General features: G+C 43.8%; 1 protein-coding gene across 4 annotated transcripts in view; it reads right to left on the reverse strand.

The window, feature by feature from the left end:
• Positions 1–6,994, reverse strand: part of APLP2 (amyloid beta precursor like protein 2) — a 68,665-nt gene extending 61,671 nt beyond the window's left edge. For all 4 annotated transcript variants that reach the window (XM_053659413.1, XM_053659412.1, XM_037134166.2 and 1 more), the window contains exon 1: positions 6,797–6,994. In XM_053659413.1, coding sequence (XP_053515388.1) covers positions 6,797–6,901 — 105 coding nt within the window. In that variant the 5' untranslated portion in view covers positions 6,902–6,994. The remainder of the gene's footprint in view (positions 1–6,796) is intronic.
• Positions 6,995–11,886: the final 4,892 nt, after the last annotated feature.

Consider the following 11,886-nt stretch of genomic DNA (forward strand, 5'->3'; position numbering starts at 1 on the left):
ATTCTATTTTGGATGGTAATACCCCTCAACATGAAATGCCAAGATCCTAATACCTGCGCTGTGAAAGGTTCCTCGAGTCTCATTTGCACCACCAAATTTTAACTCCCGGATAGAATAAATTAGTTCTTTTCCTTTCTGGCTAGCACAGCTCTATAACCTCCCAAATAAATGGAGAAGGCCCTTGTAGGAGGCACTGGGTTGTGACCTACCCAACATCCACAGTCCCCTTTTCCAACAGAACCCCACCCTGCAGTATCAGTGGAGCACAGAAGTCCCACCCCTCCCAGTCCCCTCTGGTTTGGCTAGAAGCACCTGACACAATTCTGTCCAGTAAGACTTGAGGGGGTCTTGGGCTGCTGGGCTTTGAGCAAGGTTTGTTCGCTCTTAAAAGGAGATAAAAAAGAAAACAGTCTCTGCTCCCCCTGACCGCTATCCCATTGGAGCACGTCCTCCAGAACTGCAACAGCAATGTTGCAGCCACTGTTTAGCTGAGGAAGGCAGGCTGGGGGCCTTGCCGCAAACGCTGATCTTTTTTATGAACCACAGTCTTACCCCAGTCCTCTTGGTTACTGAATCAACCTCTTCCCAATGTTCTGTCCATCAACTAAGCCAGTGATTCAAGTCTGGTTTTTGTAGCATTTTTCTCTTCCAAATAACCCCATACCGTGATTTGCAGAAGACTCCCCACTGGGAGTCACATTTTCATATATGTTTTTTTTTCCGCAGAACACAAAGATGAAACAAGCTCAGTAGTTTTAAAAAAGAATTTGCATACTACATTAAAAGGCATTAAACACTTTTAAAAAGCCACAGAATCCTGACTGTGTAGCTCAGTTGGTTAAAGCATCATCCCCATACACCAAAGTTGCAGGTTCAGTCCTTGGTCAGGACACATACAAAAACCAACCAACGAATGTTCAAATAAGTGGAACAACAAATCAATGTTTCTCTTTCTCTTCTCTCTTTCTCTCTCCTGTTTCCTCTCTCTCTCTCCCCCCTTTCCTATCTCTAAAATAAACAAATAATAAAATTAAAAAATTTAAAAGCCACAGAAAATGTAAAAACAAAATCCCCTGTAATTACATTCTTCATAGATATGTAAGAGTAAGATATGAAGATATGTAAGATCTTCACATGTAATTTCTATGAAATTAGCTTCTTTTCAAAAAAATTCCAATCCAGTTTTCCGGAACTGGGCAAGACAGACAGATATGTATAAAAAGAAATCTGCAGCCAAGAGGGATACGTCATGAAACATCCTGATGTAGAGGAAAGGAAGTAAACAGGCTGAGAATAGGACACACAGATGCATACCCTGGCCCTGCTGCACGACTGTATACAGGTGGCCTTTCTGGGTGCCCGTCTTAGGTGGAGATAAGAGTACCTACTTCACCAGGCTGGTGGTACTTCACCAGACTTATGCAGAAAATGCATAAGTCTGGGAACTTATATAAGACAGTGTACCCAAATAAGCTGTTGGGGTTTTTTTTAGTTGTTGCTGGAGTACTGCCTTGTTTTTCTCTACTTGCACAGAAGAATCACCTGGGGAGCTTTTGAAAATGAGAACTCCCAGATGTACTCAATGACAACCCCTGGGGGGCGGGACCCAGAAATCAAGTGCAAGTGAATTCAGTTGCGTAAAAAGAACTGCGTGTTGTTTTTAATACTGTACGGTTTAGAATCTAACACCAGCAGTGTGAATAACAAACAAAAACTCCGGTTTTAAAAAATAGATCACCGTTATATTTAAAAGATTTTATCAAATAAAGATTTCATGGTACTTATGTAAGAAAAGCCTCTTAGCGAAAGTAATTTTATTAGTTATACTTGATACAAAGGACTGGAATGCATTTCTATTCGAATGCACCTGCATGGTTCACCTTCCACCTCAGGCCATAAATCAAGGTGCGCTACAGTAAAAATAATTAAGGAATCTAATTGATCTCACTTTTTGAAAAAACAAGGCATGAAAACTGGAATGTGGGAGGCTGGGAATTCTTTCTCAAAATGCCCCCCCTGTAGAGACTAGTTACCATACAAACATTTATCCCTACTTCTTAATCACACAGACAACTTTATTTTCTTTTAATAGTTCGTTTTAGGACAATTCAAAATAATAATTGTTAGGTACAGGCTTCACTGTGTGATACATGCCATTTTATGGAGTGCTGTGCACCGGACATAATCCAGGACACACGCCACCAAAATATTTACCTCGAGGTTTCCCTGGATGATATGACTTTGCGTAATTTTTCACTTCTTATGCTTACGTGCATTTTTAAACATATTTATTTATTTTTAGAGAGAGGGAAAGGGAGGGAAAAAGAGAGAGAGAGAGAAACACTGACAGGTTGCCTCTTGTGAGCCCCTAACTGGGGGCCTGCCCTGGCTTGAAAACCAGGCATGTGCCCTGATTGGGAAGCGAACTGGAAACCTTGAGGTTTGCAGGACAACGGCCAACCAACTGAGCCAACCAACTGAGCCACACTGGTCAGGGCCACATGTATTTTTTTTATTATTACAATGAACAGCACTACCTATATATTTATTCTCTCATTTTAAAAAGAAAATGCGTAAGTCTGCAAATTTTACAAGGGTAAATAAATATAATTAAAGAATCTTGAAAAGCATTTTAAGTTTTAATTTTCCAAAGTCAAAAATATCAGGTAAGTTTAAAAATCTGATTTTTATATTTGGTAAAAATTAATAACCCTTCACATATTACTGCCAAAAATTCTAAAGCTCTTTAACTTGAAAAAATAACTATGTTTTCAAATGCTATAAAACATTATTGGGTCCTGGCTGGTGTGGCTCAGTGGACTGAGCATCACCGGCCTGCAAACAGAAGGGTCACCAGTTTGACTTCCAGTCAGGGCACATGCCTGGGTTGCAGGACAGGTCCTCCCTCAGTTGGGGGGTGTGCAAGAGGCAACCACGCATTGATGCTTCTCTCCCTCTCATTCTCCCTCCCTTCCCCTCTCTCTGAAAATAAATAAAATCTAAAAAAAATATATTATTGGGTCAACTGACAAACTGGAATACAGACAGTATTTGATTTAATTAAAGTATTGTATCAACATTAAATTTCCTTAAATCAATAACTATTCCAAGGGTAGGTATGACAATGCCATTGCTTCTTAAACACACACTGAAGTTTTCAGGGGTAAAGGGGCATGATGTATGCAACTTAATCTCAAACAGTTCAGCAAAAAACGCATAACAGAATTAATGACAAAGCAAATGCTTACTTAGTAGGGGGAATGTTAACAACGTGACTGGGTAAAGGGCATGAGAGTTGTTTGTACAATTTCTACAGTTTTCCTGGTAAGTTTAAAGGTATTTCTAAATAAAATTTAACTGAAAAAATCAATAGAGGGAAAAAATAAACATTTAAAGTTGTCCTAAGAAAACGCTTAAGAACATGCTGGACCAACTTCAAGCAAGAATTTATTGGGCAAAAAACTAGCAATATTTTAAATTATGCTAATAAAACACATGCAGAACCAACTGCAAGCAAGACATTAAATTAGCAGTCCAGTAGAAATATGTGAGCCCTGGATGTAGTATTTTCTGGTAGCCACATTCAAAATTAAAAAGAAACAAGTGAAAGTAATTTTAATATATTTTACTTTGCCCGTGTCTAAAATATTATCATTTCAATGCAATCAATGTAAAAATTATTAGTGAGACAGTTTACATTTTTTCATACTAAGTCTTCAAAATCTGGTATGCATTTTACAATTATAGTACATCTCCACACAGATGCTAAATTTTCAAACGAAAACTTGATGTGCATTTATATTTCACAAAATGTACAGTTAAAAAAGTAGGTTCACATAACCAAGTTGTTTCAAACATAGTTAAAAAGTTTTCCAATGACTGATTTATCGGTCTTTAGAAGTAAAAGTAGCCTTGATCAGTGTGGTTCAGTTTGTTGGGCACCATCTGGCAAAGCAAAAGGTGGCCGGTTCTATTTGTCAGGGCACATGCCTGGGATGCGGGTTTGGTCCAGAGCGGGGCGTGAAAGAGAGGCAACTGACCAATGTTTCCCTCTCACATTAGTGTTTCTCACCCTTCCTTTCTCCCTCCCTTCTCCTCTCTCAAAAATAAGTAAAAGAAAAAAATTTTTAAGAGCCTAAAAACATTCATTTTCAGGTTTAGGAAACAGTATTATTTAAAAAGTAAAAGTAAGTGAAAATTAAATACAATGGAAAATTTATTCCTCCATCACACCATGCACGACTGCAAGGTCATTCATTATCCACAAGTGGCTATGCTACTGAGGGGCAGGCAGGTCTAGATGATGAAACAAATCCCTTCTATGAAAGGAGGTCCTGATTGTTAAAACTCAGTTTATCATATTCACCAAAAGATTTCAAAGACAGTTATGATAAAATAAGGACTGATATTCCTATCAGAGGCACTGGTATCTCTCCAAATTATAATCAGACATTTCCCATACCACCACTCAGAAATATGACAGCATAAAGCCTTCTTTACTTTCTGTTGCAGGGAACATACTTTGACTTCCCTGAAAATTGGCTATCAAATGGCCTCCTTTCTTTCCAATGTGGCGGAAAGAACTCAAGTTCTGGCTCTCAGAAGCTTCAGTGTCCACTTTATACAGTGCAGAGTTTCAGCACAAATACGTTTGAGAATCCCAAATGGGATCATGCACACAGCAGGATTTGTCCTGGATTTAAAAAAGGAAGTGACCCTGAGTACAGAGGTGGTTTTTTCTTTTGAAACAGGTGTAAGAGATTAATTCCGTCAACACCAAGCAACACTAAAGATTCTCCAATTAATAATTCTGTGCCAAGCAACTTGATCAGGGCTTTGGCTAGAATCTCTTTGGCTAATCTCAATAAAGACCTTCCCAAAGACATCCAGATTTAGGCCATTCTCATCTAAATTAAGGCTTAGGCAATCCTTTGCCTGACGACAAGTAAATAAAATCAAAGTATATACATATGCATAATATTCTGCCTGCTTGACAAAAGAAAAAAACGTTTGAAAAATAATTTAGTGTGGGCAAAAATATAGTTCTGAATAACCAAAATTTGAAAATAGCATTTAAAAATCATTTAGGGAGCCAAACAATGTGGTGGGTAACAATCTAAATTCAATACACAACTAATTCTGAAAATCTTAGTTTTCTCTTGAAGCAGGCATACCAGCTTAAAGCAGGCATATTCTGCTTAAACTTGAAAGGAAAATACTCTTTAAAACGGATGAATCCTTTACAGTGAATTCACTAGTGTCGTCTGAAGTTACTCATACCCCTGGGAAGTGAGGTAAGAGTGTGAACAATGCTTTTTGTAAGCTTTAAGTTCTATATTCTATGCAAAATCCTTCCCCCCTACCCCCCCAACCCACTGACCTAGCTTGCTTTCATGCGACATCATACCGAGGATCAAAGATATAAATCTAACCATTGTGTGTAAGCTAAAGTAACTGTAATCTAAATAATTTTCCCCCAAAGAATCATTTTTCCTAAAGCTTTATGCAGAATACAAACGTTTTCAGCTGTTTCATCTAAAAAAGTTCGTCTTGATTAGATTTATTTTACCCGTGGAAATACTTAAACATTCTGTACAACACATTCTAACTTGGGGTTTTTTATTAGGAAGTCTGTCAATGCCTATGTAATCAAATCCAGTCTCACTTCTCCCTGAAATTAGCTAAATAGGCAGAAATCAACTATAATCTTTAAAATAGCGAAGAGGGAAAAATATAAACGACACCACCAGAAACACCCATTCAAGGCCAACAGCTCAAGGGTCATTTCAAGAAGGCAGGTAAAAATAAGTCCCACGTCCCCGCACGAACAGAAAGGTTCAGACACGGCGGTGCAGCGGCGGTGTCCAGACACGCTGCAGAACCACAGCGACCCCAGGGACTCGCCTGTTCCCGCGGCCTCAACTCCACCAAATCGCCCAGGAATCCAGGCCACATAACCATCTCGCAGCACAAAGATGTTTACAGGGTTATCAGAACTACTTAAATTCTGGCACCGAAAAAAGCAGGATTGCAGAAAAAGAGTTTTTACCTTGCCTACCCGAGGAAACCCACTCTTAAAAGGGAGCAACACGGCCACCAGAGAGGGACTTTCCCTTCTTTTAACCAGACTCAGGCACAGAGCTCTAATTCCTCTCCAAGGCCGCCTCAAAGCTGGCACGGTGGACATCCCGGAGAGGGAGGCATTAGAACAGGAAGCAGAGGGACACCAGCGGCCGGTGCAAGAGCGCTCTCACCGCGCAGCCCGGGCGCGCTCGCCCGGCACCCCAGCGCTTCCACGGGGCCAACCTAGAAAGCTGCATCCCACAACCGAGCCCACCTCGCCAACAAAGGATGCATAAGCCGCTTCCCGAGGGGAAAACCCCTCACCGTCCGCGGGGCAGAGCGCTGCCCCCACAGCCTGCGCCGCCTCGAGGTTCGGATCTGCAGACCGAGGCTCCCATCGTCCTGGGAGACGGCGCGGTGGGCGTCTGGCCCGCGGAGGGTCCCTCGAGAAGGCTGAGGGGTCGCGGGCGGGATGGGGGCTGGGTCGGCCGAGGCGGTCCGCCGCCCCCCGCAGCCCCGATGCCTTTCATTTGGCCTCTGCGGTGGCCGAAGAAGCCCGACCTCCACGGCTGAACACTGCACCAAGCAGGGGTGGGGGGGAGGGAGTGCCAGACCCGCCGCAGCGCCGGACCACCACTTCCCCGTGTGCGCGCACCTCCAGACCACCCGCCCACAGGCCGCGCTCCCACGGCGGGTGAAAAACACTGCGCTTGGGCGTTCGTGAGCTCCCCACCTCGATATAGCCGGCCAGCGCCGCGGCGGGTGCCGTGAGCCCGAGCAGGAGCAGTACCAGGAACCTGCCCGTGGCCGCGGCGGCCCCGGTCCCGGTGGTCGCCATTCGCTCGCCGGGTTGCTCTACCGCTCGGCCTCAAGCTCAACCACAGAGAACTAAAACCTTCCCCACCGCGACCCAGAAGCATCTGAAGCCAGTTCGCCGCCGCCCCGGGGGTTTTACACCGACCGGAACTGACTTCATAAAACCACGCCCTCCTTCTCCACTGCCCAATGCCGGCCTGTAGAACCGCTCCAAGGCACTGCCTTTTGGTCAGCCCACACCCAATCAGGGAACGAAAGAGCCTGCACCTCCCGCCCTCTCCAGCAGCGCACCAGGCCCCGCCCCCGTTCGCTGACAGCCCCTCCCCTCCCGGACTTGTGCGCGGGGGTGTGCGTCGCCAGGGCACTGGACCTACCTCAGCCCCGGTTGCAGCTCGCAACGACCTCCGACACCCCCACGGTTATCTATTCGCGCGTAGCTGCTCAGTCTGTCCGCAGCCCCCTGATCCGGACACGCCCCGCTCCCCCGCCCTTACAGGGTATTTTTCAGATTCCTTTGGGTACCGCCCTCTTTTTTGGTTCTGTAAAATGGTTTTACAGAATTAAAAAAACAGGATAAAGTTTTCCCGGTCGTGGCTGGGTAACCGAAGGCCCTCCCCCGAAAAAGGGGAAGGGTAAATGAGGCAGTTTCCTTCTCTACCGATCCCTGCTCAGGGCGCGCCCCTTTCCAGCCCCGAGCTGGCTTCGCCCTTGCTTCACCGCGGTACTCGGCGTTGTTTTACACGCTTTTGACCTCTGTTCCTTAGGCCTTATTCTTGCCCTTCCTTCCCAAGACTCTAGCCAGATTTAGCTGTCTCCCATGGAGACCAGTGGTGCAAGGACCACGTGTGACCTTAAACCCAGGTTCCCTTTCTTGCGTATAACGCAAGATCATGTTTCTTTTGGGGGTTAAGATCGCTAGCAAGAGAACTGCTTCTCTGTGCCTTCTTGCTCCACTGCATTTCCCCTTCAACTGGGAACACGTTCTGCCGCCCCTTTTCACAACTGGCACACCCTCCCCACGGCTTCGTTTTCTTGGAATAACTATGGGATTTATAACCTACCCTCTGTAGAGTCCTTGTTAGTCCCTTTAGGTTCAACCAAATAAATAAAAAAGAGCAGTGTCTCTATCCCAGAAAACAGTAAAAAGAAAGAGTCAGTGTCCATACATTAAATAGTGTGGAGCAATGAGAACACTGGATTTTCCAGCCTTATTGCTGACATGCACAGTTCCTGGTGGTTAAACAGGCTCTGCCCCATTCCCCAAACACAACCCATACCTTTCCAGTATAGCTCTCCCTAGGCCTGCAATGTTCACTCTCCAATCTTTACCTGTAGAAAGCATTTGCATTCTTCCTCAGCTCGGTTGGATGTGTCATCATCACCTCTTGACTCCCCAGAGTGCTGTTTCCCATTATAGCTCTTCCTTGTTCCCCTAGTTATTTCCACTACTTGTCTTACCACTGGTAAGATTTCAGTAAGTCATATACCACAGGATCCCCTCACAGTGGAGACCTCAGCACATTTTAGGGACAGGAATCCCCAATTTGGGGTGCAGTGAAAAAGGAAACTGTTTCAGTGCAAAACAGCTCAATGGTGGTACAGCAGGGCTGTGAAAACAGCACCACTGTGAGGCAGCTCTGGGTCCAGGCGGGTCTTGAGCTGGGCAGCTCTGGTCCAGTTCACTGCTGCTGTGTTCCAGACTGCTCAAGCAGGGTGACCATCTCTAGTGCAAAGGGTAAGTGTGTTCCCAGAGCCACAGGGGAGCTGGCTTTGTAAACAGAGGTCCTTACCCCTCTGTTTACAAAGGAGGACTCCAAGTCCTAGAGGTTTGAGTGGTTCAAAATCAAGGCACTGTTTTGACTGGTCAGAATAGAGACAGTTTGATTGGTCGAAGCTGTGCAGCTCCAAGTGGTTGGGGAAAGCCTCAGTATTATTGGTTGAAATAGGATTCCATCCTTTATAAGGGCTGGCTCAGATGGCAGAAACACAGTGCAGGCAGGCAGTTCAGCGCAGAGGCAAGTAGTTTAGTGCAGGCTTCTCCCTGAATAGTGCAGTTTGTGAGAGACCCGCTATAGAAATGGCTGTTAGGCTCTGTTTTGTTTGTTTTTGTTTTTTAAATTTGAGCCCAGTTAACCACCAGGAGCCCTTCTTAGTAGGTATCTTCTTTCTCAGGGTGCTCACACTGACACCAGTTATGCTGGCTGGGTTCTGGTCCTAGTGTTGTTGCTCTGAACTTGAGAGCGTCCGCCCCAAAGTTCATGTATGTTGAAGCCCTAACCCCACTATGGTGATGGTGTTTGGAGATAAGGTCTTTGGCAGGTCATTAGAATTAGATAAGGTCCTGAGGGTAGGGCCCTCATGATGGCATTGGTGTAAGAAGAAACCAGAGAGCTTGCTTTTTCCTCTCACCCTTCCTGGTACCCTCTTCCATGTGAAGATATTGAGAGAAGACCAGGAAAAGAGCTTTCATCAATGAACTGTGGTCTTGGACTTCCCAGCCTGCAGAACTGTGGGAAATAAATTCCTGTGGTTCAAGCCACCCACTCGGTAGTAATTTATTATGGCAACCAGAGCTGACTAGTACAGCTGCATAGCTTTGGGCAAGCCAAGCCCTTCATCATTTGGAATGTCCTCCTCTGTCAAGTGCAAATATTAAAAACCTGTCTCACTTCACCCACTTGTGTAATTCCATAAAAAATGAATGTTCAGTAGTGGAAATCATGAAAATACTAAGGGGTGAAAGGATGGTGAAGCAACATGTTACAAAGTACAAGTGTTCCTATGAAAGTATGTGTGGAGCCGTGACCAGTGTGACTCAGTTGGCTGAGAGTTGTCCAGCAAAGTGAAAGGTCGCCCGTTCAGTCCCCAGCGGGGGCGCATGCCTGGGTTGTGCGCTGGTCCAATTGCTGTTTCTCTCCCTTTTTCTCTCCCTCCTTTCCCCTCTCTCTAAGAATAAATAGATAAAATCTCCAAAAAAAAAAAAAGGAAAGAAAATCTTTATGGAAACAGTATCAAGTGACCGCCCAAGGCATTGTTCTGTGGTATTGAACTTGTAAGTTCCTCTAGGACCTGTTTCCCTGCCCACAAAACTGGGGGCTTGAACTCAGGGATCTTTGAATTCCTATGAGTCTAAATGCTGAGAGGAAAAAAAGAAAGTGAAATTATCTGAGTTCCGAGCAGTTTCCCAATATATTCATACTTTTGGCACTGCCTATTCAAGTCTGAGCTCTGATATCGTGGGATGGGACAAGGAAATATGGAAAATGCTGTAAGGAGGTTTCTATCTAAAATTCTGTCCTAGAAGAAGTTTTATGCATTTTTAGTTCACTAAAGGATCATTAGTAGGAGTTTATTGCCTGATTTTTAATGTTTATTCTTAATTTTTAAATGTTACTCTCTTTTTATTAAATGAGACTGAGAGTCCCGTACCTGGTCTTGCAATCCTCAAACAAAAATTTTTCATGCTAAATATACTCATGTCAGCTACCAAGTCATTTGAAGAGTACTGTGTTTTCATTTCATCACCCTTTGTGCATGAAACTAAAAAGTCCTAAAATAACCTCCTGTTTTTCTCTGTTTTCTTAGAAATCAGACTTTCTCCTAAGAGTTCTCTTCCATGTACACTTAAGATTGTTGGGGAAAAGAGTAAAGTTTATGTCCTTAAATGTGTGCTTATATAAGCAGCACTCATTCACTCCTTTTTTTTTAGATTTTATTTTTAGAAAGGGGAAGGGAGGGAAAAAAGAGAGGAAGAGAAACATCAATGCGTGGTTGCATCTCAAGCCCCTCCCGCCCCCCCCCCCCCCTGCTCTGGGGACCTGGCCCACAACCCAGGCATGTGCTCTGATTGGGAATTGAACGTGTGACCCTTTGGTTTGCAGGCTGGTGCTCAATCCACTGAGCCACACTAGCCAGAGCTCATTTACTCCTTTGACACTTGGTTATCCAACACCTGTTCCGGTGAGGTGAGCCATGCTAGAGGGCTTGTTCCCAAATCAGGATGCTTTTCCAAATTAACTGAGAGGTTTGGTAAAAAGGCAAACTCCTAAGCCCCTACCTCAGAAATTCTAAATCACTAAGTCGAAGGCAATATAAAGGAATCGTTGTTGTTTTTTTTTAGCTCCCCAGGAAATTCCTATCCACTAATACTTTTAAGAGTTTGATTCTTGAATATCATGAACCAGTAAGAACAACAAAGTGTCTTAATCAGAGTTGCTAATTTTAAATTAGGTTTTCCAAATGAAATATTAAATTAAGACACAATTGTATATCATCCCTATTGTTTCGTTAAAGAAAGATAACAAAAATTAAGTAAGGTCATGATTTTATTTTTTCAAAAAGATTCTTCTCCAGTAAAGGCCAGTGGTTGTTTTTTTATGTGTTTGTTTGTTTGTTTTAAGATTTTTTTTTCAGAGAGGGGGAAGGGAGAGAGAAAGGGAGAGAAAGATCACTCTGTGGTTGTCTCTCTAGAGCCCCGTACCAGGGACTTGACTCACAACCTAGGCACGTGCCCTGACTGGGAATCAAACAGGCAACCCTTTGATTCGCACTCTGGTGCTCAATCCACTGAGCTGCACCAGCCAGGTAAAGTCAGGATTTCAAAACTTAAAAATTGGATACAACATGATTTATTTTAACAACTCACTGCATTGCCTTTGTTTTTCTCATTACAAATCAGAATGGTGAACACTTTCTAATGGAACAGTCCTGGTCTAACACAGGTGTTGGAACATTGCAGTATGGGCAATACATATAAATGGTTATATGACTTTGTATTTTTTAACTACCTGGTAGTTTTTAACTATGCCATACCCAGAATGCATCCTCCCCTCTCCAAACCCACCGTCCCATCCACAACTGGCTCAGTATTTAAGACTGGGCTCAAGTATCACCTGCTCGTATAAGTTTTCTGCTCTTCTTCATCTGTAAGACTGAGCTGGTGCGTCTCTTTGTGCTCCCCAATGCATTCTGTGCCCACCTCTCACATGCTATTTGTAAAATAAATAT

The sequence above is a fragment of the Artibeus jamaicensis genome, unplaced genomic scaffold, assembly GCF_021234435.1.
Source record: "Artibeus jamaicensis isolate MK-2021 breed Jamaican fruit bat unplaced genomic scaffold, CSHL_Jam_final scaffold_660, whole genome shotgun sequence".
NCBI lineage: Eukaryota > Metazoa > Chordata > Mammalia > Chiroptera > Phyllostomidae > Artibeus > Artibeus jamaicensis.